Source organism: Peromyscus eremicus, chromosome 9, assembly GCF_949786415.1.
Source record: "Peromyscus eremicus chromosome 9, PerEre_H2_v1, whole genome shotgun sequence".
Lineage (NCBI taxonomy): Eukaryota > Metazoa > Chordata > Mammalia > Rodentia > Cricetidae > Peromyscus > Peromyscus eremicus.
Window position 1 is genome coordinate 107,650,255 of NC_081425.1, and position 27,572 is coordinate 107,677,826.

The 27,572-nt window shown below is 45.7% G+C and overlaps 1 protein-coding gene across 13 annotated transcripts in view; it reads left to right on the forward strand.

The window, feature by feature from the left end:
• Cadps (calcium dependent secretion activator) overlaps window positions 1-27,572 on the forward strand; it is a 456,343-nt gene that overhangs the window by 265,829 nt on the left and 162,942 nt on the right. For all 13 annotated transcript variants that reach the window (XM_059274214.1, XM_059274212.1, XM_059274215.1 and 10 more), the window contains 3 exons: window positions 1,769-1,880; window positions 7,447-7,586; window positions 24,748-24,814. In XM_059274214.1, the coding sequence (XP_059130197.1) occupies window positions 1,769-1,880; window positions 7,447-7,586; window positions 24,748-24,814 (319 nt within the window). The remainder of the gene's footprint in view (window positions 1-1,768; window positions 1,881-7,446; window positions 7,587-24,747; window positions 24,815-27,572) is intronic.

The following is a 27,572-nucleotide window of genomic DNA, read 5'->3' on the forward strand; positions in this document are numbered from 1 at the left end:
GCTCATCCTTTCAGAACACTTGCTGCTCCTGCAGGTGACCCAGGTTTATTTCCCAGAGCTCACATGGCAGCTCACAGCCACCCTTAACTCAGTTCCAGAAGATCTCATCCCCTCTTCTTTATGTACACCTAAGCACATAGGCAGTATACATGCATACATCTGTGCAAAGCACTCAAACACATGAAACAAAAGTAAATCTTTTTAAAGAATACTCGTAAAATGATAATGACAAAATAAGCCAGAGAAAAGGCAAGAAGCAATGCTCTGTGCAAGGTAAGAATGACATGCTTGGTTTATACTCAACAACAGATGTAGGGTGGCCTCTCTCTTTACATGAAGTACCCGAGGAGCAGGTATTGCAGACTTTGAATATGTTCACCACTGTATACATAAATGATAAAAGGGTTTCCTGATGTGGAAACATCTCTCATCTAGGTCTCCATCCCAAGGAAAATATCAATCAAGGTAAATTCTTTAAGTATCTTATATCCAACTCAGTTGCTGCGATAGACTAATAGTTACATAAACTACAATGTATTTATACAATGTAAAACTGTAGTCATTAAAACCAGATTTTAACAAATGCCTGACAGTATGGGAAATTGGTTACATAATGCAAAAACAATCTGTAGATAAAAGCTGTTGTCTGTACTGTTTCCTGCCCCTGCAAAAGAACATATATTTGATATTATTTATTCATTTAAAAATATTTATTCCATGCCTTCCATGTATGAAGCACTATGCCAAGTTGTAAGGGGTGCAATATAAGTGAAGAGAGCCCTGTGCTCATGAAGTAAAGAGGATGTAAGAAAATTCTCAAGTCAGCAATCATGAGTAGGTCAGTTCCCCACAATTCACTGGTGGTTGGATGCAGAATGAGATGCTGTGCTGAAGATAGGTTTGTACCTGGTCCCAGCTTAGACCGTGAGATCAGAGGACATGTTCTCTCTGAAGGTGACATTTAGGCCATCCCTAAAAAGGCGGTGAACGTAGAACTGTGCAGCTGACAGGCAGTACAGAGGTAGCAGAGGCAAGAGCCCATGAAGGGAGCGGGTGAGAGTGAGGGCACAGGGAGGGGTCAGGGCTGTACCTTGGAACAGTGCCTGGGGTGACGTGAAAAGGTAGAGCAGGCTCAGTACACAGGGTGACAGGTCCACAAGATGCTCAATATGTAGCTACATAATGGATGGAGGCGGGGCCTCAGAGCGTGATGACAGGTGAATAAGGAAACTGCATCTGAACAGCTGCTCCACAGTGTGAGCCAAGCCCTGGCTCCACCCCCACGCTGGGGAATCTAGGCTCTCTTCTGGGGCAGAGACTGAGTGGGGAAGGACAACCCCTCCCTCCTGGCCTTCCGTCTTACAGACCTTCTTGGGGCCAGAGCTCCCTCTCAGTCCTGTTTTCCACTTACCCTTGAGAGCAGCTCCCACCTGGGCCCCGTGGCCGCTCAAGTCGCTCTGTAAGGACAGGTGCTAGCCGAGATGCAAGGCTGGGGAATGTGTGCTGTTTGCAGAGAAGAGAGCAGCAACGGGAAACTCTCTTCCTCTGGCGCTAACTGCAAGGCACTCTGGGAAGGCCCATGGCAACTTCTGAGCATCTGCCTCATATTCACCTCCCAAGTTATCAACATTTTCTGTCACTCCGGCAGCTTTGGGGGACTGGGACTGGATGTGACAGTCACCCTGCATTTGCTCTTCCTGGGGAGAGGGAAGAGTGACCCGTTGCCAAGGCGCACCTATCTGCACTGAATCTGTCATTCTCTCCATAGCTGGGGCACCCAAGGCGACTTCTCCACAACCCACGCGCTGCCGGCTGTTAAAGTAAAGCTATTCACAGAAAGCACTGGGGTCCTGGCCTTGGAAGACAAGGAGCTCGGACGGGTGAGTCTCCCTATAGCAAGGCATGTGACAGAACATGGAGGGGGTCTATGGCGCCTCTATTGCCCTGAAAGCATGAGGAAGTCGTAGTGCAAGTGCTGAGGGGCCGCAGCCCGGACTGTGCTGTGTTAGCTGTGAGACCTCGAACCAGTCTCTCAACCTCTTGGAACCACACAGGGTGTCCTCCATAAACTCTGGCTGACAAGAATGTGCTGCAGCAGACAGACTGAGGAGACTCCATACCATCAGACTGGAGAGCTATTGATAGCAAAGACATGTACAGCCTCTGACTAGCTTAATGTGAGATCCATTGTATTTAACTGCCTAACGTCCTGGCAACATTAAAATCAACATAATGAGATAAAAGAGAAATTACTAGTGTTTTAATGGGGACATTCAGAATATAAATACCTGAAGTGTTCTGCTTACTCCCAGATGGAGAACACTGTGGAAATGACAGGTTCGAGACCCACCTGTTGTGTCCCGGGTGGCAGGAACACAAGCCAGCATGTCAGTGAACCACCTGACTGAGCTGTTAAACAACTCTAAGTAAAGCACCCTTGACTGCCCTGGAATCATGTCCACAGTGCCATGCTCTGAGATGTCACACATAGTTAGGGTGTAGATGAAGTTGACTGCAAACAGGTTTTTTATGTCTGCCAATATCAGGTGGGGACAATAGAAAGTCAGGCAGGCTGGGTACTCCAGTCCAAAAGGATTCTCCCTCCTTATCCAATGCTGAACATCCTGCCCCAGCCATTCAGGGACAGCAGAGACCAGACCCAGGGATATTGTGATCAAAATATCTTCGAAATAGCGGAAACGCCCCTTAAGTGTGGTGCCACGTCCCTGAGAGACATAGTTCTCCTTACACCTTGGTTTGTAACTCTGGTCCAAACATCATCAGTGTCTTCAGACCTTAGACTAGTCAGTTGCTTGATTTGCTTCAGTGAGTCTATATTTTTTTTCTGTTCAAGTTCACTCAAATGATCTCATTTTAATTAATTTCCTCTGTGATGAGCTTTATGCCCTGAAAAATTCACACCCCATGTTGCCAAGCATGAGACCAGCACATTGTGAAGAATGGGAGTTGGAAGTTTGGCTTGTTAATTTTGAATAGATACTGTTACACCTAAAACGCCTGGGATAAATCCACACGGAACATTTCACAGTGGCTATCTTCTGGCTAAATCATGCTTTCCTCACCCTTGCTGGGTTGAGAGAAAATGGACGACCCCTTTTGCATAGCTTCTTTTCTTGAAGGATACACTGAGCATTCTACAATTTGTGGGTCCATATTCTTCACAACACGGGCTGCCCTGCCCTCTCCAGCAGGGCCCACGCAGTGCGGCACCACTCCCTCAGCCACCTACCATTGCTCACCTATTTGTAGTGACTGTGTCATCCAGATGCCCTCCTGCCGAAGCACCCTGCCAGCTTCCTGGAGAATCTCAGAATCTCAAATGGTCATATCAACTGAGTGCGCAGCTGCACTTTGCAAGGCCCAAGTCCCCAGGAAATCATACGCTAGGGAGAAGGCAAGGTAGGAGAGAGTAGACATTCGTGTCTCCCAAGCACTCACCACTTCCGTGTGGTTATTCTGCTTAGGTTAAACCAGCATTCCAACTTTCCTGGTAGAGATGTGACAAACCATTTCCGAAAAGTGTGAGAAACTTGTCCACAGCCGGAGGCACAGAGAGTCCAGCCACCCCAATTCCATCCACGGCGATGCTGTACTGGTGATGGTATTAGGCTCAGCCCTCCGGGGATCTCACAAGTGTCCTCCAAGGCAGATAGTCACAGGAGCCCAGAGGGATGCAGTGACTGGTCAGGAGTGCTGGCAGCTCACCAATCATCTTCACACTGCATTGCCCCGGTGGAGAAGTAAACAAGGTGGTGGGTGGAGGCCGAGAGAGTGTTGCTATCCATCCAGGGACTCACTTCTTCGTGACTGGACACTAGCCTCTTCCCCCTTCACGCTTCAGGAACTCTCCACTGAATCCGAGGCGCAGGCAGCACCATGTGTTTCACGTGCAGCCACTCTGTACACCGCGTGGATCTATGTGGTGAGCTAGTTCTACCCAGCTGAGCAGAGCCTCGCACCAGAGCCCCGGGGTTAGCTTCGTCCCTGCAGCCATCTTCAGTTTATTCCATCCTGTTAGGTCTCATACACATAAAATTTTAAAAATAAACAAATCTTTTTTAATGTACTCTTGAAAAAATTCCTTGAAAGTAGGGAGAGGTCTATACCACCCAGGACCACATTCACTCCCAACTCCAGCCTTCCAGAGTGTCTAAGAGGGAGTGATTTACTTATTTTCCCACATTTTAAACCAAATGAATCCTCCTTAAGTGAACAAAAGATTCATAGAGATTATGGTATATATGATTATATATGAGTATATGTTCCTCTTTTAATAAAACAGGCACAAACTGTATATATATATATATATATATATATATATATATATATATATACATTGATTGATCTATCAGTTTGAAAATTAGTCCAGTATAGGCCATAGTAACCTGTCTCCTTTTGCATAGATGTATAGTATTCAATTGTGTGTGTAGGTTTGATATAATAGATCTTCTAGTGATGAGTGTTTAGAATATTTCATCTCTAGTAGTATAAACAATGCTTTACTGAGTTGCCTTAAGCATATTTCTTTGCATGTGCTTATCTACCTGTAAAATAAAATTTCCTAAAAATTGTTTTGCTGATCAGATTTTGAATTTTGACATAGACTGCCAGATTGTCTATATGCCAGTTTTTACATGTAGCAACAGTGTGAATGTGCCTGTCCCCACACCCTCGCCAGCATGGCAGGGTTAGCAAATGTATCCAACCCGTGCAGTGGCAGGTCTGCTGGGTTTGGGCGTTAGTGCTGCACACAGGGTGAACAACGCAAGTAAACTTAGGTGGAAATCCTCAGCCGCCAACACTTACAGAGCACAGACATAAAAGCCACAAGTTACAGTGCAGTGTGGGAAGTGTTCTGCCTGAGTCCTGAGAAAAATGCACACAGCAAGAGGTGGACCCTCTGTGAAGTGGGGTTGCCTTTCCTGGGGAATGCAAGCAGGTAGGGAGAGAGAAATTGGCTCAGACCAGAGATCAGTCTGGTTTAAAAAAAAAAAAAAAAAAAAAAGGTTTGGCAGTCTCAGAGGGATGCCCCGTGCCCACACCAGGAAGAGGAGCTCTGATTGCTGGGGTTCAGCTTCCTGTAGGGTGGGTTGTGGCAGCCAGTTCATATCCCCACATCAAAGCACAGCACATATGGGCCTTGTCCAAGACGACAGAGTACTTACGCAGCAGCCTGGAATGCCCAGATGAGATGACAGGTCTGCCTGTGGCCCCCACACGTCCAGAAGGGCCTCATGCTTCCAAGTGCAGACACACAGGAAGGGGACTCCAGCCCACCTTGAGCGTGGCAGGCTGCTGATGGAGACAGAAATGCCGGGACCCTGCAGAGGCCTTAACCGAGAATGACTGCAAGGGAGCTCAGGAGAAGGTTTTGTGGAGTGGCCAGTAATGAGCTGTGGCCATTTGCATTCTGAATGGACACCATATCGCCACCAGGAACAGCACCCAGGGTCCATCTGGTGGAGGGCTGTTAATGAACTTCTGGTGTACAGAGACCTCTCCTGCACTGACTTTACCAGGCAAGCAGGAGCTGAAGGAAGCCAAGGACTTTCTGCCCCTGGCCTGGCCATCATGCTCTTCCCAGCCCTCCCTCTGCTGCTTGCCAACATGTGCCCCTCCTGGCCCTGTGCCCCTCCTGGCCCTGTGCCCCTCCTGGCCCTGTGCCCCTCCTGGACCTCTCTCCCACTAGACTAACTCAGCACATCATCAGCTATGATAGGATGGACAGCTCATTTCCTTCTGTCTCCAAAAAAAGGGCAAAGATGCAGTTAGGCCAACTTGTTAAAATCCGCTGTGGAGACCAGTGAGGTGGCTTAGCAGACAGAGGACACAACGCCTGACAACCTGAGTTCAACCCTCAGAACCCATGTGGTGGGAGGAGAGGATTGACTTCTGCAATTTTTCTCTCTGGCCTATGCACATTTGCATACACATACACACACACACACAAACATACACACTCACACTGTGGAACATATAGTCACACGTTCATACACAACATAAATAAGTAATAAATAAACGTAATTTTATGTTTTAAAGGATTCCCTGGAACCGAGGAAATGGCTGAGTTCTAGCTTGCATGCTGAGTCCTGGCAAATAGCAAGGAAATGCTAAGGCCATACCCTGGCCTGCTCAGTACTGTAACTTGAGGTAAAAGTCAGGTAAATGTCACAGACAGAACAAGGTGTCAGAGTGCCAGGCATGAGGTGACAGAGCCCCTGAAACTCACTAGAATGGCGCCTGTCCCTAAGGATAGCTTAGCACCACCACAACTAGCAAGGTGCCACCATGACTCAGCACCCTTGGGGGCTGCTCCCGAGGCCCTGAAGATCTCAAATCCCACATGCTGTGTCCCTGTGTACTAGGTGCTGCATTCACACATCTTTTCATATTCTTTAAATCACCTGTAGACTCCACATCTATCATGTATGTTATATACATCATGAAGAAAAATGTAAATGCTATGTAAATGCTTTTATTCTGTGCTGGTTAGGGAATGAACACAAGGAAAAAAAACTGTGTGTGTGTGTGTTCTGTGCAGACAATTATTTTCTTCCCAAATCTCTTAAATCTTTGGCTGGCCAAACATATGCATGTGGAATCGCAGAGCCAGAGAATCAAGTACAGTCATTTATTTTTATATAGGGCTTATGTTTTTGAATGTACATTAATATAAAAGCAACACATAGAACATTACATTCTAGTGCATCATTATCAGTCTAATTGATCAAAACTACTCTCCAGCAGTGGAGTGTGGTAGAGCCCTGGGTGGCCTCCCAGCTATGCTCTACCCTCCAAACCCCAAGGATTCAAGCAGCCCCAGCCCAGCAAGGTGTGTGTGACATGCTGGCAACCAGCATCTTCCAGAGCAGAGGGCACTTTGGGCTCTTCCACCCAAAGCACAGTGAGGAGGATCCCAGTGCAGGGACCACCAACTGTGACCCATGTGGGACCCTACACAGGTTTTTCCCATCCCAATCTCCTGCCCTTCTGTCTCCCCCACGGGCTTTGAAATGTCTCTCTTCTTATAATGGTGAAAGTTCTAGAAAATGGGAAAGAAAAGCCCCAGAGATGTCTATTATGAACGTACATTCCTTCTTGAGCAGCTGCCATGATTGATAGGAGATGGGCAGTGCTCTCTTTCTCAGGCTACCCTCCTACTTCTGAATCTTAGAAAAGCCAAAGCAGGCTCACAAAGTCACCCTCCTTGCTCCTAGAAACTTAGCCAGTGAGAGAAAGAAGGAATTGAGAGAATATTTTATCCGTAGCTATGACTGAGCCGAGCCAGCCAGTTAATAGAGGAGTCTCCTCCGTGGGGCCTGGGCAGTGGTCACATGTCTTCACATCAGTGTGTCAAATCCTAAAAGCCACGACTGTGTGTTGCTTCTATTTTCTGACAAAAACACGTGTGCTTTCTCCTTCCAGGTTATCCTCCACCCCACCCCAAACAGCCCCAAACAATCTGAGTGGCACAAAATGACAGTCTCCAAAAACTGCCCCGATCAAGACCTCAAGATCAAACTCGCAGTCCGAATGGATAAGCCTCAGAACATGAAGCACTCCGGGTAAGTGTTTCTTTGCTGATTGGAGACATGTGTCCACTCACTTCTAGAGACAAAAACAGAATGGGAGGGGGATGCAGCTCAGCGAGAGATCACTTACCTGAGAAGCACAAGGCTCAGTTTGGGAGGCCCAGAAGTGCAGAAATGAATTAAGCAAAACCCAAAGGGACTCCAGAGAACTGTGTGGAGGGAGCTGGGAAGCGCCTGCAAGTAGCTATTAATGCAGCCAGTAAGGAATGTGGTGCTAACAGTCCCCATAGGCTTCCTCAGGTGCTCCCACTGCACCTTCATTTATACATCAGGAGAATAACTCCACTCTCCCTCTAAGAGGACTCCCAGTACAGTTCAAACCGAGCCAAAGCATGATGAGGTTTGCGCTTGTGGAGGTTCAGTGGAGTATGTGTTCTTCTAGAGGCCTTCAGGAGGCCCTCCCTCTCACCTTGGTGGACAGCCACCTTCTTGAGGTATAAGTAAGTGCCTGAATCAGGTCAAAAGCGATGTCAGGTTGACTGAAGTAATAGCTCCCCAAAACTGAAAACCTGTAGCCTTCATTCTGTGAAGGCTTGCAGGAATGGCCAGTTGAGTGACTTCAGGCAGAGGAAGAAGAATAGGGAAATGTGGTTTCGCTTTACAGAACAAAGCAATGATTTAAAAAAAAAAAAAGGTTGATGATGTCTGGTTTCTGTGCAGCCACAGCCTGCTAAATTATCTTGTAAAATATGACCCTTTGCAGAGGAACAGGGCCATGTAATTGTGAAGAGGGGAGTGTAGCTGGAGAATTTCTCTCCAGCTCCCGCCACCAAGTCCCGCCAGTCCCAGAGCCCACTTATAAAATAAACACACAGACTCTTACATTATTTAAACTGCTTGGCCATTAGCTCAGGCCTGTTATTGTCTAGCTCTTACTCTTATATTTAGCCCATTTCTATTAATCTTTACTTTGCCACATGGCTCATGGCTTACTGGTACCTTACATCTTCCTTGTCCTGATGGCGGCTGGCAGTGTCTCTCCCTCAGCCTTCCACTTCCCAGAATTCTTTTCCTTGTCCCGCCTATACTTCCTGCCTAGCCAATGGCCAATCAGTGATTTATTTACTGACCAATCAGCAACACACTTGACATACAGACCATCCCTCAGCACTTCCCCTTTTCTTTTCTTAAAAAGGAAGGTTTTAACTTTAACATAGTAAAATTACATATAACAAAACAATTATCAAGCAAGAATTACAGTTACAATATTAAAGAAGAGATCCTATCTATCTTATATTTGTAAGTTTAAGGTTTTATATCTAACTTATCTTTTATTATAACTAAGGAAAATTGTAAGTATCTAGTCTTTAACCACATCAAAGACCTCAGAAGGATATACTACTACCTGAGAAATGGAGAAGGATATAAGCAACTTTTAGGAGTCTTGTAGGGTAGACAGAGACAGCTGGCAGCCTGGACAGTCATTCAAAGTTCTCTTGTAAAGTTGGGGCATCTGTCTTCAGCCCACAGGCCTAGAGTCTCTTATTCACTTTTCTCTGTGTCCTGTAGAATGTCTGGCAGTTTTCTCTGCAAAGCAGGAACCTGAAGGACCATTTTGTCAAGCAAAGTTCAGTGGTCACCTTTGTATGGGTCCTGCATGTCCAGTTGATCAGACAGTCCAGGCAAGAACAGTTTCTTGCCCAAATGGCTATTTTTGTCAAGGTGAAGATAAACTCCGTATGGAGTGTCTTCGATGCCCATCCTCCTCTCTGAAGTAAATCGGTGCTGTCAGGAGCAGACATGTCTCATTGTCCAGAAAGTCTAAATTTTTAAAACATTTTAAATGCCATATTCTGTAGGTCTTTGAAGTGTTTGAAGACTACCTATCTATCTGAAATATAACTATGTATACCTAAAAGACTTAACTAACATGGCTACAAATATGATTATCATAGATGACTAATTATTAATCTATTTTTTAATTATCCATTATAATTTTAAATGAGTTACATAAACATAATATCTCAAACAAGAATAGAAATATATATACAGTATAACAAAATTAAGTTTAAACTTGTATCAATAAACTAAAATCTATAGCGATGTAAAACATTTTAAACAAGTTGTTACTCTTTAAAAGTAGGTTCATTAATCTACCCTTTCATCCTATCATATCTAAACTATCCCCTTTTTTTCTTTAGAAAGAGATTGTATTTATAATCAACCTGCTTTAAATAAAAATATTGGTTTTTGTCTGTCCCACACCAGAGGGCTCTTCTGATTTGGGACATAAGAATCTCTTAACCATTTTTTTTTTTTTTTTTGAGCAATATGTCTGGGTTTAGAGGGGGAGTGAGCCAATTCCATCTCTAAAGCCAGCTTGGTATATTTGGGAATTTGGGCGTAGCTTCTCTTACTACTTCGTGCTGGAGGGGGGCGCTGTATCTTATGGGGACACGAAGAAAATTTTAGGATCATGGAGTAGTCCATGAGGCTGTATCGTCTGAGCCAGTTGCCTTGAAATCATTCTGGATGTTGAATCATCTGGGCCATGGTGTCACTGGAGACCTTTCAGGGGGTCTTGGCTGGTCAAACCTGATGTATCTTAATCTGGAACAAATCCATAGTCTCTGGCTTTCTGTGGAAACAAGAGCAGAGACTCTTTTCCAAAGCAACATATCCTTATATCCAAATTTTGAAGTCAAGGTACCTTTAAAATATACATTTTGGCATAACTCAACAGCTTTTACAATCAAATGTTTTTCTGCAGTTACGAATATCAAAGAGAACATAATCCAGATTCTTTGTGTGGTAGCCATCTTTACGTGGCTTATTTTTTTATATTAGCGTGAGCCTATTGCTTTAAACTGCAGCCTTCTAAACCTGAAATGGGGCAGTGGCTGCTGGCTCTGCCCACTTCAGCTTCCCAACATGGCGGTGGTCCGCTTTCCGCCAGCTCTGGGAGCCGTAACTCTCAGAAATAGTGGGTCTACACTTTTACCAAAGTAGCGTGTAGCCCAGAAACTTCTTTTTTTTTGTTTTGTACTAGCAAAGGCTAAATCCACCACATAGCTTAATGTGTTACTTGCAGAGGCCTCATTCCCACCATACTGCAGGTCGAGAACGCACGCTAGGAACCCGCCAGTAGCTCAAACCGGCAGCTGCCGCTTATTTGAGAGAGACAATTAGGAAGCTGTTTTAGGTCCGTTTTAGAATCTTTTTTCTAAGTTTTTAGGTGGAAACTCTTGCCACCACGTTGGACGCCATTTGTAGCTGGAGAATTTCTCTCCAGCTCCCGCCACCAAGTCCCGCCAGTCCCAGAGCCCACTTATAAAATAAACACACAGACTCTTACATTATTTAAACTGCTTGGCCATTAGCTCAGGCCTGTTATTGTCTAGCTCTTACTCTTATATTTAGCCCTTTTTTTTTTTTTTACATTATTTAAACTGCTTGGCCATTAGCTCAGGCCTGTTATTGTCTAGCTCTTACTCTTATATTTAGCCCATTTCTATTAATCTTTACTTTGCCACATGGCTCATGGCTTACTGGTACCTTACATCTTCCTTGTCCTGATGTGGGATGGTCTGTATGTCAAGTGTGTTGCTGATTGGTCAGTAAATAAATCACTGATTGGCCATTGGCTAGGCAGGAAGTATAGGCGGGACAAGGAAAAGAATTCTGGGAAGTGGAAGGCTGAGGGATAGACACTGCCAGCCGCCATCAGGACAAGGAAGATGTAAGGTACCAGTAAGCCATGAGCCATGTGGCAAAGTAAAGATTAATAGAAATGGGCTAAATATAAGAGTAAGAGCTAGACAATAACAGGCCTGAGCTAATGGCCAAGCAGTTTAAATAATGTAAGAGTCTGTGTGTTTATTTTATAAGTGGGCTCTGGGACTGGCGGGACTTGGTGGCGGGAGCTGGAGAGAAATTCTCCAGCTACAGGGGAGAGTCTAGACAGCAGAAGAAACTGGGCTCTTTGTCCAACGCTGTGTAGGTACCCTATGTCAACTGGCTGTCATTCTCCATGTAATGACTAGGAAGCTCTCCTTTGAAAACTCAGCCTTGTGCACATGGTCTGGAAGTCTATGGAGGTGGGAAACCTGTTACCACGTGACAGCCAGCAACACAGGCCAGGAAGAGAAGCCTGCAAGAAGTCCAAAATAACGACCAGGACAGGAAGTGGACATCCTTGTGGACTAGCAGAGCTCATGTCATGTGGTCAGTGCCCACCTGTGATGCCTTCCAAAGGCTACTCACAAGGTGGACACCACTTCCAGAATGCCATGCATGCCTTAGGCTTGTAGAAGTTATACTGCATATTGTTGATACCAGGCTATTCCCAAAGCCAGAGGTGGGATTAAAGTGTGAGAAGCCTGTGAGGAAGCATGCCAGCTGTTTGCACACTTACTCCTTACTCAGCCATCACTAGTGAGACCAGCCAGCTGTTCCTCATTTCACTGAACATCTTATCAAATGGACATGGCACAAGTTCAAAGTCAACCTGGGCTGGCCAAAAAAAAAAAAAAAAAAAAAAAAGGAGTGTTGAGGAAATGGCCCTGTCAATGAAGTGCTTGTTATGCAAGCAAGAGCTCCTGAGTTTGGACCCCAGCAACACAGAGCAAGGCTTGCTGCAATCCCAACACTGGGCAGGCAGAGGCAGGGGACCCCTGGAGCTGACTAGTCAGTCAACAGCCTGGTCAACTGGGTAGGCACCACGTTCAATGTGAAAAACTGTCTCAGAAAATAAGGTGGGGAGGGACTGAGGAAGATGCCTCTTGCATCAATACAGACACACACATACACACACACACACACACACACACACACACACACACACACACACACCCATATATTCACATACCATCACAAACATGCATGCTACATGCATACACAGGACCATGCTCCTGAAGCTAGCTTTTCCTTCTCCTTATCACACGCCTGGTACATTTTTCAAAATTATGAACAACATTTTCCCTAACATCCCTTCTAGCTCCAAGCTCTGTAGACTTGGTTTCAAGATAAAAAGAGTTGAGTATTGCCGGGCGGTGGTGGTGCACGCCTTTAATCCCAGCACTCGGGAGACAGAGGCAGGTGGATCTTTGTGAGTTCGAGGCCAGCCTGGTCTACAGAGCAAGATCCAGGAAAAGGCACCAAAACTACATGGAGAAACCCTGTCTCAAAAAAAAAAAAAAAAGAGAGTTGAGTATTGGCAGGTTCCTGTAGTATTTGAGGAAATGTCCTCCATCTTTAGCACAACGCTGACTCATAAACAGTAAATATCTGTTATAGGAACCAGAGTATGAGTGAGCAGGACTGAGGGAGAGAGAAAAACAGGCAAGGGAGCCGACCAGAGAGAGCAAGCATGCAGAAGCACCATCCTCACATGACTTTAAGAAGTCTTTAGAGGAGCTAGAGCCCCATTCCACAGGCCGGGTTTCTTTGAACCCCTCTCCAAACCCTCTCCTATCACCCCCAAGCAGACACCCCACACAGTATTATTCTCTGCATTGGACAATCTCAGTTTCCCACATTCTTCCCATTTGCTCCATGGAGGAAGAAGTCCATGATTTAGATTCAGGAGCCTTTCTGTGGACTCACTGGTGAGTGTGCTGGCATATTATAGGCCACCTTCACAAAATGAATGATGGAGGAGATGTTGAGCTCATGTCTGCCAAGTTCCCAAATGAATGTATCACTGGGCTGCCACTCAAAAATAACTCCTGCCAAACCTATGCCCGGAGAGTCTAGAACAGCTTCAAAGTGTGAATGTTACAGCAAGTCAGACCCAGTGTGGCCCCAAACGGGACAAACAACCTTAGCCACATAGGGAATGGTTAGGAAAGGAAAAGCATTTCTGGAGGGAGTTGGGAGATGTCCTGTTTTATAAAGTACTTGCCATGAAAGTGCAAGGACCAGAGTTCATTGCAAGGGTCCACATACACAGGCTGTGGTGACACACCCTGACAATCTCTGCACTGGGGAGGTCAAGGCAGCAGGGCCTCTGGAACTCACAGCTTCCTTGGTGAGCTTCAGGCCAAGGAGGAGAACTTGTCACAAAAAAAAAAAAATAGAAAGATGACACTGAGAAAAGACATCCAAGGCAGATATCTGGATTCCAGAGGCCATGAACCTCACACATGTGCACACAGACACACATGAACACACACAATGTTTCTGGACATTTTTTCCACTTAAACACAAGCAGTAGGGAGATTGAGCCCTATAGTATGGGGAAGGTGGATAAAAGCGGTAAAGTTACAGCTTAAATAATAGGGAGAGTCTTGAAGGAACACAGCTGAGACTCATGGTCTAGCTGCTCAAGCATGCAAACAGAAAGTCCGAAATCCTGGGGATGCTCCTGGATGGTGTGCTGTGGTTCCCACCAGAAGTCTACAGAGTTTTCTAAGGGCAGGGACTTAAATCAGCAGTTTCTTTCAGCTTGAACGTTAGCATATAGGAGGATTTGAGAATAAAGTACTCCAGGTGGCTTTCTGGCTTCTCATCTCCCCTCCACAGGGGAAGTTCAAGGAAAGGGGTGCATTCACGTCTCTCTCCACATGTTATCTCTGAAACAGCCCTACAGAGAGCAGAAAGCACCATCATCCCATCTTAACATGTTCCCTCCCTTCAGCCAGGTGTTGAGGCTTACAGTCTTGAGGTCGTGCTGGACGTTTCTCACACTTTCTTACCACGGACACTGTCCATCATCAAATCCCTTCTACTCTGTTTTCAAGCTGGATCCTGACTCCAGCTCCTCACCCCCACTCCCCTCCCTCTTCCTGGACTCCAACCCTCCTTTACTTCTCCCTCCACTTGTCCAGTAACCTCTCACTCATTCTTTACTTCCCACTAGTCTATTTCATACTCTGAAATGTTCTTTTTAAACTTGGTCCTGTCACTTAAGTGCTAGAAAAGATCCAGTGAACCTCCATCTCACTCAGAGCAAAGGTCTGGGCTGTTGCCATAGCAATAAGGCAGTACCTATCTGACCCTGAGCACTGCTGCAGCCACACTGGCCTCCTTGGGTACCGGAGAAGCACAGGCCACTTCAGGGCCTTTGAGCTTGCTGTCTCCTCTGCCTCTTATGGCCCATCCTGTCCACCTAGCTTCCTGGGAATGTCTCTGTGCCATGTGAGAATGTCTTCCTTTATTCCCAGGAGTGTCATGAGGACACTCTTTCTTACTCTTCCCACTCCCTCTTGCCTTCTTTATAAAACAACATTCCACATGATAGAGTACATGTATTTCCTTGTTCATCTATGTTCTGTCTTTCCTCCTAGAATGTCAGTTCCTTTCTGTAAGGCCACTTCTCCTCTTCAGTCACAGTACCCAGCCCAGGACATATGTTTTATAATAGCCTCATATATTATTTGGAATCCTACTTTACAGATAGATAAATTGAGGCTCATTGTGGTGAAAACCCTTGTGAGTCCAAGTAAGCACTGGGGCTAGGCTGAGGTTTCTTTCTCAGTTTAGGAACCTTGGCTAACTCCGCATGGCCCAGCTCAGGATTTATCCAAGGAGCCACTGTGGCCACCAGCAATAATTCATACCTTCTCTGTCTCTCTGTTTTAGCATGGAGGTGTGGGGTTAAAGCCCTCACAATATATCTCCTTTCCTCTTCCATTGTCTTGACTGGGCCATAGTATAGACCTCCATTCTTCAAATCCATCACAGCCCTTGGCTACCCACAGGTCCCCAAAGTGCCTGTCATTCCTGTTGGCCCAAGCTGTGCACCACACTGCCAGGCTGAGCTGCGGAAGGCTAAGAGGACTCCATGTTCTTTGCTCTGCTCCTGTATTCACAATTTCTGTCAATTAGGTTAGGGTGTCTAATACTGCTCAGGTATTCTGTCTCTGTCTCTGTGTGTGTCTCTGTCTGTCTCTCTTTCTCCCTCTGTTTTTCTGTCGCATTCTCTCTGTCTCTCAATCTCTGACTGTCTCTTCTTTCTGTCTACCTCTGCTCTGCCTCTATCTCTTTCTGCCTCTCTCTGTCTCTTTCTCTCTGTCTTTCTCTGTCTGTGTGTGTGTGTGTGTGTGTGTGTGTGTGTGTGTGTGTGTGTTTGAGACAGGTTCTTATGTATCTCAGGTTGGTCTGGAACTCATTTTGTAGCCAAAGATGATCTTGTGTCTGATCCTTCTACTCATTGCTGGATTACAGGTATGCACTACCACACCTACTGTGGGGAGGGGGAGACAGTGGGGCCTAGGGCTTTGTACTCACCAGATAAACACTAGACTAACTAAGGACATTCCCAGCTCCCATTGCTGATTTCCTATGAGTGATTTAGTCAAATCAAAATCTCTGGCTGTAGCCTTGGCTATATTTTCCTTGCATTTCTGTTCAGTTTTGCTCAGTGTGTGTTAAATCTTTTTGAGTAGATGTAGGAAATTTTAAATTATTTTATCCTCCTGGTGAATTAGCCCACTTATCAGTTCAGAACAATCTTCTGTATCTCTGTGCCAATATTTTTGCCTTAAGATTTACTTTATATGACAGTAATGTGGGCACCATGGCATTTTAAAGAAAATGGCTATTAGCAAGGTGCATCCTTTGTAGCATTCTATTTTTAACTTGGTTTTGTCTTTGAAGTTCATTTCCTGTTGGATGTGGTGGCACAAACCTGTAATCTTAGCATTCAAGAGCCTGAGGCAGGAAAATAGAAATCCCTAAGCTAGCAAAATGAAACTCTGTCTCTAAAATATTAAGAAAGTAGTAAGTAGCATAAATTAACTGTTTTTCGCGTTTGCAGTACAGAATTAGGCAAGGCTCTTAATTCTAACCTGAGTCTCTTTGCCTTTTGATTGAGATATTTGCCTACTTACACTTAGTATGATAACTGATAAGGCAAAGTTTAAATTTATCATTCTGCCATTTGTCAGTTAAAAATTGTGTGTATATGAGATGGAGACGAAGAGAAGAGAGGACACGTATGTGTGCCGCAGCATGCACATGGAGGTCAGGAACAACCTTTGGGATTTGGTAAATCTCCTGCCCCTCCCCCACCCCACCCCCACCCCCCCTTGGCACTTGGGGGTGGTACTCCTGTCTTCAGGCTTGCATAGCAAAGGTGTTGACAAAGGCTGAGCCATAGTCACCTTGCTGGGTTTTATCTCTTTGTCACATCTGGTCTTTATGTACTCACTTCCTCAGTTTTTCCTTTCTCTTTTTGGATGAACTGAATTTATTTAGGGTTCTATTCCACCTTCTTTACTACACATTTTTGTTGTAGAATATTATTTTAGGGTGTGCTACTTTTGTTTATGCTGTGGAACATATGTTCAATGATGCAAAGATATGATTAAATAAAATTCACCTGTGGTCAGGAGGCTGCATCAGCAACTAGCTGACAGGAAGTGGTAGGGAGGAGCCAGGTGGAGAAGGGGCTTTAAGGAGGGGCGAGGAGAGGAGGTGAGTTACTTGTTATTCAGCCTCTGAAGAGCAGAATTATCCCTCAACCTTTGAATCTTGAGTTCTTTAGAGGGAGAGAGATAGAGTTAAGTTCCCTTTGTAGCCTGGGGGAACAGAATTCCCTCAGGCTGGGCTTTTGAGGTCTAACCACTCTGGTAGCGACAGAGTTGCAGTTACTGATTCTGTAGCTTAAAAGGCAGCAACGGTTTAAAAAAGGACAGCACATTTTCACTGAACAAGGTGAAATGGCTAAGGACAGCTGTAGACGCTCATGCTCCCTGTGCTTCCTTCTGCCTGTGTCAATGCAGACAACAACCCAACCTCATGGAACTGTTGTAAGGATTAAAGGAGTTACTGCATGTGGAATGTTACCTAGAACTAGTTTTGAAACATGGCAGCTAGTTCCACAGAAGAATTGGTGATGGTAATGGTGGTGGTAATAGTGGGGTGGTGGTGATGATGGTGGCGGTGGTGATGGTAAGAGTGGTAGTGGTGGCGGTTGCGGTGGTAGGGGATGGTGGGGTGGTGGTAGGGGATGGTGGTTGCGGTGGTAGGGGATGGTGGGGTGGTGGTGGTAGAGGATGGTGGGGTGGTGGTAGGGGATGGTGGGGTGGTGGTAGGGGATGGTGGGGTGGTGGTAGGGGATGCTGGGGTGGTGGTAGTGGTGGTGGTTGTGGTGGTAGGGGATGGTGGGGTGGTGGTGGTTGCGGCGGTAGTTGTGGTAGTGATGGCAGTGGTGGGGTTAGTGGCCATCCCTGTTGCCTACTTTTTTGAGGGGAGGTATTTTATTTTATTTTGTTTTTGATACAGGGTGTCACTATGTAGTCCTGGCTGACCTGGAACCCGTTGTGTAGACTAGGCTGGCCTTGACTCACAAAGATCCACCTGCTCCTGCCCTTTCATCCATTCTCTGGCCTTTCCCAGCCCGTATTTCTTCCCACTGGAACACTTCTAAGGGCTGACCAGCTGTGGCCTCTCAAGCTTCCTGTTCTCCTTCAGTTTGCAGGGAAGTGCTGGCGCTGTGGGGTGCGGCCTCCTGCTGTGCTCTGGTCTCTTCTAAGAAGAAATTGCCCTCTAACAGAAAAAAAATGAGTCCAAGAGATTTGCTGTACAAGATGTGACCATGGTTTAAAATCACATAGTCACTACACCTGAAAAATCCCTAAGAGAGTGGACTTTGAGTATTTCATCATTAAAAAAGTCAAGTCAAGAGCATGTAAAGTAATAAGCTAATTAGTTCAATTTAACCATGTATTCATATATGTGTGTATCATAAACATATATGATTTTATTTGTCAATTAAAAATAAGTTTAAATGACTTTTTAAAAAAAATCATAAAATAGTTTAAAATACCTGACAAGAAAAATGTCCTGCTTTATAGCCTTTTGATATACCAGACACTGAGGACACACACACACTGAGGACACACACACACTGAGGACACACACACACTGAGGACACATACACTGAGGACACACACACTGAGGACACACACACACTGAGGACACATACACTGAGGACACACACACTGAGGACACACACACACTGAGGACACATACACTGAGGACACACACACTGAGGACACACACACACTGAGGACACATACACTGAGGACACACACACTGAGGACACATACACTGAGGACACACACACTGAGGACACACACACACTGAGGACACATACACTGAGGACACACACACTGAGGACACACACACACTGAGGACACATACACTGAGGACACACACACTGAGGACACACACACACTGAGGACACATACACTGAGGACACACACACTGAGGACACACACACACTGAGGACACATACACTGAGGACACACACACTGAGGACACATACACTGAGGACACACACACTGAGGACACACACACACTGAGGACACATACACTGAGGACACACACACTGAGGACACACACACTGAGGACACACACACTGAGGACACACTCACTGAGGACACACACACACTGAGGACACACTCACTGAGGACACACACACATTGAGGACACACACACACTGAGGGACACACACACACACACTGAGGACACACACACTGAAAACACACACACTGAGAAACACAAGGGCAACAACCCCTCCTGGCTGTTCTCCATCTAGACCAGAGCAGCACCAACACGTCTTGGCCCTGGGTCCCTCAAAATGTCACATTTGGTCAGTCTTTCAACCACTCTTCCCATGTGAGAAACCTGGAGGCAGGGGATTCTGGGAAATGTCATTCCTCTGCATTTGGTGTTCATGTCCAGGAGACCCGGAAGAAGATACATAATAAAACATTTTCACCACCAACCACTAATGAGCTCCTGCCACGTGGGAGTTTGGTGAACAGAATGAATGCTCCTTAACAAACAGAGCTACCTTCCTAGCACATATTAAAATGACGGTGTTGCAAGAGCCAAGGCTGCGCGTGCACACACGCACGCACATGCGCACACGCACGCACGCACACGCACACGCACATGCGCACACGCACGCACGCACGCACGCACGCACGCACACATGCACGCTACAGGCGTCACCACACTGCTGTCCTCCCACTGTCCTAGGTCAGAGAGACATGGAGGCCAGGGGATCGTCAATGGCTCTCCTACTGAGGGTGTTCCTGCAGTGAGTACAGCCCAAATTCACCACCCTCTTCTGTTTGGGCTTCATTAGTCCTCTGTAGCTCACTCAGGCCTCACCTCTCACTCAGATGCCCTCAACAAACGTCAGGGACATCAGTGGTCCACTCATGTAGGTTTCATAAAATGTCACAAGAAAATCATCATACAAAATACAACCAGAGCTCCAAAACCTGATGTGTGACCTCACTACTTACTTCCCTGCACGTACCTCAGAAGCTAAATAGAAACTAAATCAAGCCTGTTCATTGTTACTCTTGCCATTGTTAGCAGTGATGAGCAGAACAGTAACACCTGCTCATAGCATGCATGTCTCCGCAGTCTCATAAGCACAGGAAACGGACATTATGTCATCCCCATGCCGCAACTCAGGAAACTAACTCAAGGAGAGTTAGTGTGAGCACCAGAATACCCTCTTAGGTGTCCCCTTCAGTCTGAGATATAAGAAACACCTGTAGCTGGTGTGTGTGTGTGTGTGTGTGTGTGTGTGTGTGTGTGTGTGTGTGTGTATGTGTATGTGTGTGTGTGTGTGTGCGCGTACGTGCGTGCGTGCGCATGCGCACACACACAGCCTTGGCTCTTGCAGCACTATTTTAATATGTGCTAGGAACAGAGCTCTGTATGTTAAGTGTTGTGCCACACGTCTGCCCACTACACGCTGGACTGCTGGCGTATCTGATGGTCAGCCCAGGCTTGCAGACCACCCGAAGAAAGCACTGGAACAGGAATGCTGCAGCATTTCATCCATGTGTTTGGAGTGGGGCTTGAAGTGGGGAGCCACCTGTGTGTCTGTAGTCTCATAGCATCCATCTGCCCCAGGTATTGTGCATTCTGTTCAGGGTGGGAACAACGTGGGGCTCACCAGACAGAGAGGGTGCCTCGCAGCCTTCAGTGCTTCTCAGTTTTGACACCTTCTGGCATGTGTCACATTGGCAATCCATTCCAAGGAAAGCCTCGGAGGGAGAGCCCCATCCTCACACAAACCAACTGGTACTTTCCAAAGGAGAATTGCGAATTTCCCCTGACCCCACCAGCTTTCACTCAGACGCCTTTAAACAGAAACCGCTCTCCGGTTAAAAACACAACTCATGGGGTTTGTTTTTCACTTTTTAAATGTAAATGTGGTGAACTAATATGTAAAATCAAAAATGTGTACACAGCTATAGCGTACCAAGTAATTCTCTAGTGCATACATACACTGTGTAAGTTGTGTGTGAAGGAGGATGTTGGTGCACATGTGTGCAGAGGCCAGAGGTCAAACTCAAGTGTCATTCCTCTGGAGCTGTCTACCTTGCTTTATTCTTAAGACAGTGTCTGTCCTTGATTGGCCTGGAACTTACCCATTACGTTAGGCTGGCTGGCCAGCAAGTCACAAGGATCTGCCTGTCTCTTCCTCCTAGTGCTGTGATTACAAGCGCATGCCAGCAAACCCTGCTTTTGTGTATGGTCCTGGGAGAAACAAACTTGGGTCCTTATGTGGCAGGCACCTAACTGACTGAGCCTCCTTCCCAGGCCCACACTGTGTAATTTAAATCAGGATAAACTTATCTATCCCTCCAACATCGAGCATTGAAATTTACATTTACACTGTTTGAAGTGCACTGTGCACAACTATTGCTTGTTGTGGCCATACCCTGCAGTGCACACCAGCATTCCTCACCGTGGACCCCCATCCCCCATCCCTCTTATATCCTGACTCTTTATTAACCCTAGATGGGGAGGCACACCCTAGAAGAGCACAGGGAAAAGTTGTTCTATAGTGAGGTAGCTCTGAGTTTAAATCCAGGTTGTGACACTCAGTGGCTGTGAGGAGCCTTGCAAAAGCAACATAAACCTTTTTAACCAGCAGCATAAACAGGAGTAATCATACAGCGCTGTGGCTAATGATAACTACTGACTTTGTGTGCACTTCTTCTCTCATGGCTGCAAATTCTGTGCAGAACTGTTCCACATTCCACGAGGCACAATTCCTTGTCAGGGTCTTGCCTCCTCTCCAGGTTATAATAAATCTGTGCCAAGTGCCTGAAGGAAGGCAAAATTGACTGTTCGAAGCAAATCCTGTTATGGATTCCAGTGGATTCCTTAAGTTCTCTATGAAAACTGCAACTTGCTTGTTATGTGTGGGAGTTGAGTGCATTGCTAAGGGGGTGCGCAGGCACAGCCATTACAAGGTGAGGAGGGTCTGAGCCTGCCAGACACAGTTCCAGAAAAGAGGAGCATGACAGGCCCAGACCTTGTGTGACCATTGTGTATTTTGTGTATGTCAGTCCAAAGATGCTCCTAAGTTCAGGAGTAGTAATTATCATTCTTTGGACAGAATCCTTGCTTTATTAAAAGGATAACATTTGCTATGTATTTATTTATTGTCCTAGTTTCTTTTCCAAAGCTGGGGTAAAATAACAAAAGCAACATAAGAGAGGAAAGTGTACTTGGGCTTAGCGTTCCGGAGAGATGCAGCCTATCACTGCAGGGAAGCATGGCAGCAGGTAGGGAGGCTGGTCACATGGCATCTGCTCTCAGGAAGCAGAGAATGAGCAAGACATGAGGCCAGGCTATAATGCATCAAGACCTATGCCCAGCGATCCAGTTCCTCCAGAGAGACTTCAATTCTTGAACATTCCACATCCTTGCCAAACCATTATCTGGGAACCTAGCATTGAGATATATGAGCCTATGGAGAACATGTCACAGTCAAACCATATCTATCTATCTATCTGTCTATCTATCTGTCTGTCTGTCTGTCTATCTATCTACCTACCTACCTACCTACTTACCTATCACATCTATCTATCTATCTATCTATCTATCTATCTATCTATCTATCTATCTATCTATCTGTCTGTCTGTCTATCTATCTACCTATCTACCTACCTACCTACTTACCTATCACATCTATCTATCTATCTATCTGTCTGTCTATCTATCTATCTGTCTGTCTGTCTGTCTATGTATGTATGTATGTATGTATGTATGTTTGTATGTATGTATCTATCTATCTATCTATCTATCTATCTATCTATCTATCTAAATATCAATATCTACTGTGGTACTGGGAATGAAATCCAAGACCATGCACATGCTAGGCAAGCCCTCTACAACTGAGCCACATTCCAGCCAGTGTCAAGACTCACGTTTATACTTTACCAGTTTTATCTCACAGAATCCTCCCAGCAGCAAAGCATCAAAATTGAAGCCAGTTGCCCCACCTTTCAATGACTGACAGAAAAAGACCAGAAGACTAAATGCCAGTGTCTGCCTGTCCTCTTCTCTCTCCTGAGCACTGGCTGAAATATATTGATACATGATTTCAGCATGTAGTGAAAGTGCTGACTGGGTCACCTGAGTCATCTACAACAGCACTGGGGACTGAGCTGACATCAGCCATAGCACAGGGTGGCCAAGCTTCCAGTATCTGGTTGACACCCTGCCTCCTCTGTACTCCGCCACCATCACGTCATCCTCTGTCCTCCACCTGCAGCTTGTGTGCACATCTTAAATAGGACGCTTGCCCAAATCCCCTTCCTAAAGCCCTTCTATTCTGTTTATTATGAGAAACTTACAGCCTGGTTTGAAAGCCCTGTGGCTTCTGTGTAGTGTCTGGAGCAGAGGCCAAGAGTAGGGAGAGTAGATAGGGTTCCATCATGGTCCAAGACGGTCTTTGCCCTCTGGACTAAGCCTGCCCCGAGTGTATTCATAAAATTAGTAATATATAAGAGCATTTCAGTGTTCCACACAGAAATGGATTAGTATATATTTTAGTATGTTCTGTATAATGAATATATCAAGCCAATGTTATGTTTCCTTTCAAAATGATTTGATTCACGATGTCAGACAATTGAAAGAAAAATTCCAGTGAATCATAAACTAGGTCAATGTTTGATGAGCCATGAAAGTGAGAGGTAAGAGGCTAGAGTCCAGGGCTTCCCCTCATGTGATCTAGGTGTGTTGGGGGCACCGATAGCATTTCAGTAAGGAAGGGAACAACAAGATTTACCTGTGTGGTAAGGTCTGTACTGTTCTCAAGAACTGAGTGGGAATTACCTGCATGCCTGGTGCCCCTTAGCTTTCTCTCCAGGTGTCCATAGGCCGAGTGATGTTAGCAGGGCCTGGAAAATGTGAGGGGAGCTGGGCAGAGAATGAGGGAGGGAGGGAGGGAGGGAGGGGAACACTCAAGGAGCTAAAAACCCAGTGGTACCTGCTGCCTACAGAATGGGGAAATGGAAACAGAGTGGTCTAGAGTTACCTGAGATTCTGGTCTGAAGGCCTAGAAAAGAATTTCTGCAAGGTGAAACTTAACACATTTGAACATCACCCAATGTCCCCTCCCTTAATTCTGAAGCTTCCAGCTCCCGTTTCTTGATCAAGGTCCATGTAGTAGGTAACAGATCATGTGGCTAATGAATTATCCATGAAGTGGATCCTTACATTGGTCTTGACACCTCCAGACTTTTCTGACTTCTGCATCTGTAGTTTTACCTCTCCTTTTTATTTCATTATTTATATTTAAAGACTAGTTTCCATCAACAGAAATATATAGAAAGGGGCTGGGAGTAGAGGGCATCCCATGTTACCCGGGAACTTCCTAGAACAATGTAGCATTTCCAAGAAAGCAGAAGAAAACAAGGGAGAGGTTTACCTAAGTGTATGATGACAAGATCTGATCATGTGAGATTTTGTGCTCTCCGTCTCTCTCCCTCCCTCTCTCCCTCCTTCTTTCCCTTCCTCCCTCCCTCCCTCCCTCCCTCTTTCCCTCCCTCTCTCCCACCTTCCCTCCCTCCCTCCATCCCTTCCTCCTTCCCTCCCTGCCTTCCTTTCTGGCTTGGGCATAGTCTTTAAGAGTTTCCCTGCCTGAAAGACTTTCTAGAACATAAGCATACCAAACAAAGAGTACCCTCTTCCAAAGTGCTTTCAAATCAGTCCAGGAACAGAAGTCAAGTATGCTGACGGGCCATGATCCCGCCTCTGGGTGGACATGAATTGTACTTGCTTCTCATTTACAGTTCTCAAATCTGGATGCATTTCTGAGCTCATGGGCTCATGCGTGCATGAGGTCTGGTTTTCCTGGTGAGTGTGACAAACAGTGCACTCCCTCGGGCACTAACGCAGCTCTGGTCTTTCATTTCCATAGGTACTTATGGACCATTGGTAAGAATGTGTGGAAGAGGTGGAAGAAGAGGTTCTTTGTGTTGGTGCAGGTAACTCTTCAACTCTGTTACCAGTCTTAAGGGTGATCCATATTACAGACTTGGCAGGATGAATGCACTCTTTTTAACTGAGGTATGACACCTGGAGACCACAAGGGCCAAGCATTTAGCTCCATGACTCTTTCCAGGTTATAAACTCAAGGAATCACACAGAGAGTTCTAGCTCCCATAGCTGTAAAATATTCCCTTTTTGATGAATTTCTGGATTTTACCTGTTTAACTGTTACTGACAATACCACAAAGAACACCTATGGATACACAGAGCCAAACACGGAAGTAGACTCACACATGGATATTAATGACATGTTGCTAATGTAGAAACAATAACTTGGCTCTCCCAGGTACATATAAAATTTTTTTCCATAGATTTGTAGCACATATCCCTACAAAGCCTCCTCACCCCTTTTGCTGTTGGTTTGTTTGATTTGTAATTAAAATTGTTCAGTTTGCCAAGGAATTTGCCATTAACTCCTTCCAATATGCAGCCTCCACAAGGCACAAAAACCATACTACCATATTCAATCCACAAAATGTTTATTGCAATACTCTCTGAAACACGTCACAAAGTGTTTCACCTTGGAATCATGTTCTTTGAGCTATTTGACTTGTGTTTGGAGTAATGCTTGTGTTGAATCTCACTGCATGGCAGCAGTTCCAAATGACGATCTGAAAGTCCCTGGCAACACTGTATTGTCGGGCCTCCACTGTAGAAACCTACTCAAGTGTGTCATTGAAACCTCTGTGCTGGTTCAGGGGTATGTGGGTTCCGACTCATGCATAGGAGCGTCCTATTGCCTACAACACACTCACATACCTTCCCAGTGTCTGCAGAAGCCATCAGCAACTGTTTGCCAAAAGGAAGATAAAGGAAGGAGGGGCAATGCCTGGCAACACCAGGTGGTTCTAGAAAGGGCAGATCATGTGGTCTAGACAGAAGGTGATGACATCTTCCCAGAGAGTAAACAAGACACGGGGTCTCTCTGCATTCTGAGTGCCCGGGAGTGCTTCACTCAATGCATGACTTTTCTCTGAGAATCTCTGAAATGAAAGAATGTCTAGAAACGGCTGACCTCAGGCTGGGGAGAAGACTCGGTCAGGAAAACGCTTGCCGTGCAAGAGTTTGATTCCCAGAACTCACATTAAAAATGAAAAATAAATAAAACTGAGCCCGGAGCACTGCTCACCTGCAATCCCAGGGCTGAGGAAGCGGAGATGGGAAGGTCTCTGGGGCTCACTGGACAGCCAGTCTGGGTGAACTGGCTATCTCCAGTTTCTGTAAGAGACTTTGTCTCAAAAGATAGAGAGTAATTGCAGAGGAGACTGGACATTGACCTCTGGCCTCCAGGGGCATTGTGTTGGCACACATGTGAATGCAATGTATATCCGCACACGCACAGGCATGTATGCACACACAAGTAGCTGATCTTTCTTTAAAAGAAGAAGCTTTAGGGGAAGAAACTGGGGTAGGGGGTGTGCAAAAGGAAATGTGCAGAAAATGTCAGGGAAGCTGTGTCTGCATGCTGTATACTGAACCCAAAAGAAGAGAATGGCTTTTCTAGGCTGTGCAACTGGAACACAGATGTTTTGGAGCCTTCACACACAGACTTCCTCTAAGAGGAGATGAGAATCACACCATGGCTTTAAAAAGAGAGGAGCTGTGTGCTGACTTTGGAAAAGCATAAAGGGCGCAGGCCATCTGAGGCTCTATGGCATTCCTAGAGAGCAGGACAGCTGCAGGGGAGGATGTCAAGAGGCTTTATGTGGGGAGGGGGTGCTCCCTACCTTTAGAAAGTCATTAGGGTAGCAGTCCCCACTCCATCCCCAATCAGTCGAACCTCTGTCTCAGGCAGACCAGACCTTTCATCTCTACCAGTCTCAGCGGACACATCAGCTCCTTCATCACAAAGGTGATGGGAAGCCCGTATCAAGGCACCAGTTGCCTGGTCTTAGTCTCGTGGAGTTGACTACAGGCTGCTTAACTAAATGCAGGGCTTCCTGTTGACAACCGAACTGAGGGTAAAAGGAACTACATGGATAGTTATATGCAAAAAGCATGGCAAAGCCCCCTCAGCCGTGGTCCCTGAAGTTTCCATGCATGCCCTTTAGGTTTACCTGCAGCTTGTCACCCAATGATGAAAGGGATATGAGTCATTGGCATCCTGCATCAAGATGTTCCTTGGGACTCACTGTCAGTCTGTAGGGAGTGGCAAGGACCAGGGAGGGGGACCTTCATCACTTCTACTGACTACAGTGTAGACAAACCATTGGTAACTAGGAAGACACCAGTTCCAAGGAGCGCCACTCAGTGGTCAGAACTCCAGACCTGAGTGTAGAAGGGGAGCAAAGGAGGCAAGGGGAGCTTGTGTCCATTCCAGATCAGAAAGTCTCATCTCTACTCCATTTATATCTTAAAGATATGGAACTGGGAATATAGCTCAGTTGGTAGACTCAAGCATCTGGGAAGTAGAGGCAGAAGGATCAGAAGTTCGTGATCATCTTTGGCTAAGTAGCAAGTTCAAGGCCAATCTGTGATAAATGAGAACCTGTCTCAAAAAAGAGTATTGTTTTTCTTCAATGTACAAACTATTTCTGGTAAAAAAAAAAAAAAAGAGGAGTCAATGTTCCTTTTTTCATAGTATTTCATTCTCATCTCAGTCCTGCCAAATTGTATTTTAAATTGCCTCTAAAGAATGCTAATATTAGCATATTTCTATGGTTCCTTGGAGTTTACAAAGAGTTCTTGAAGCTG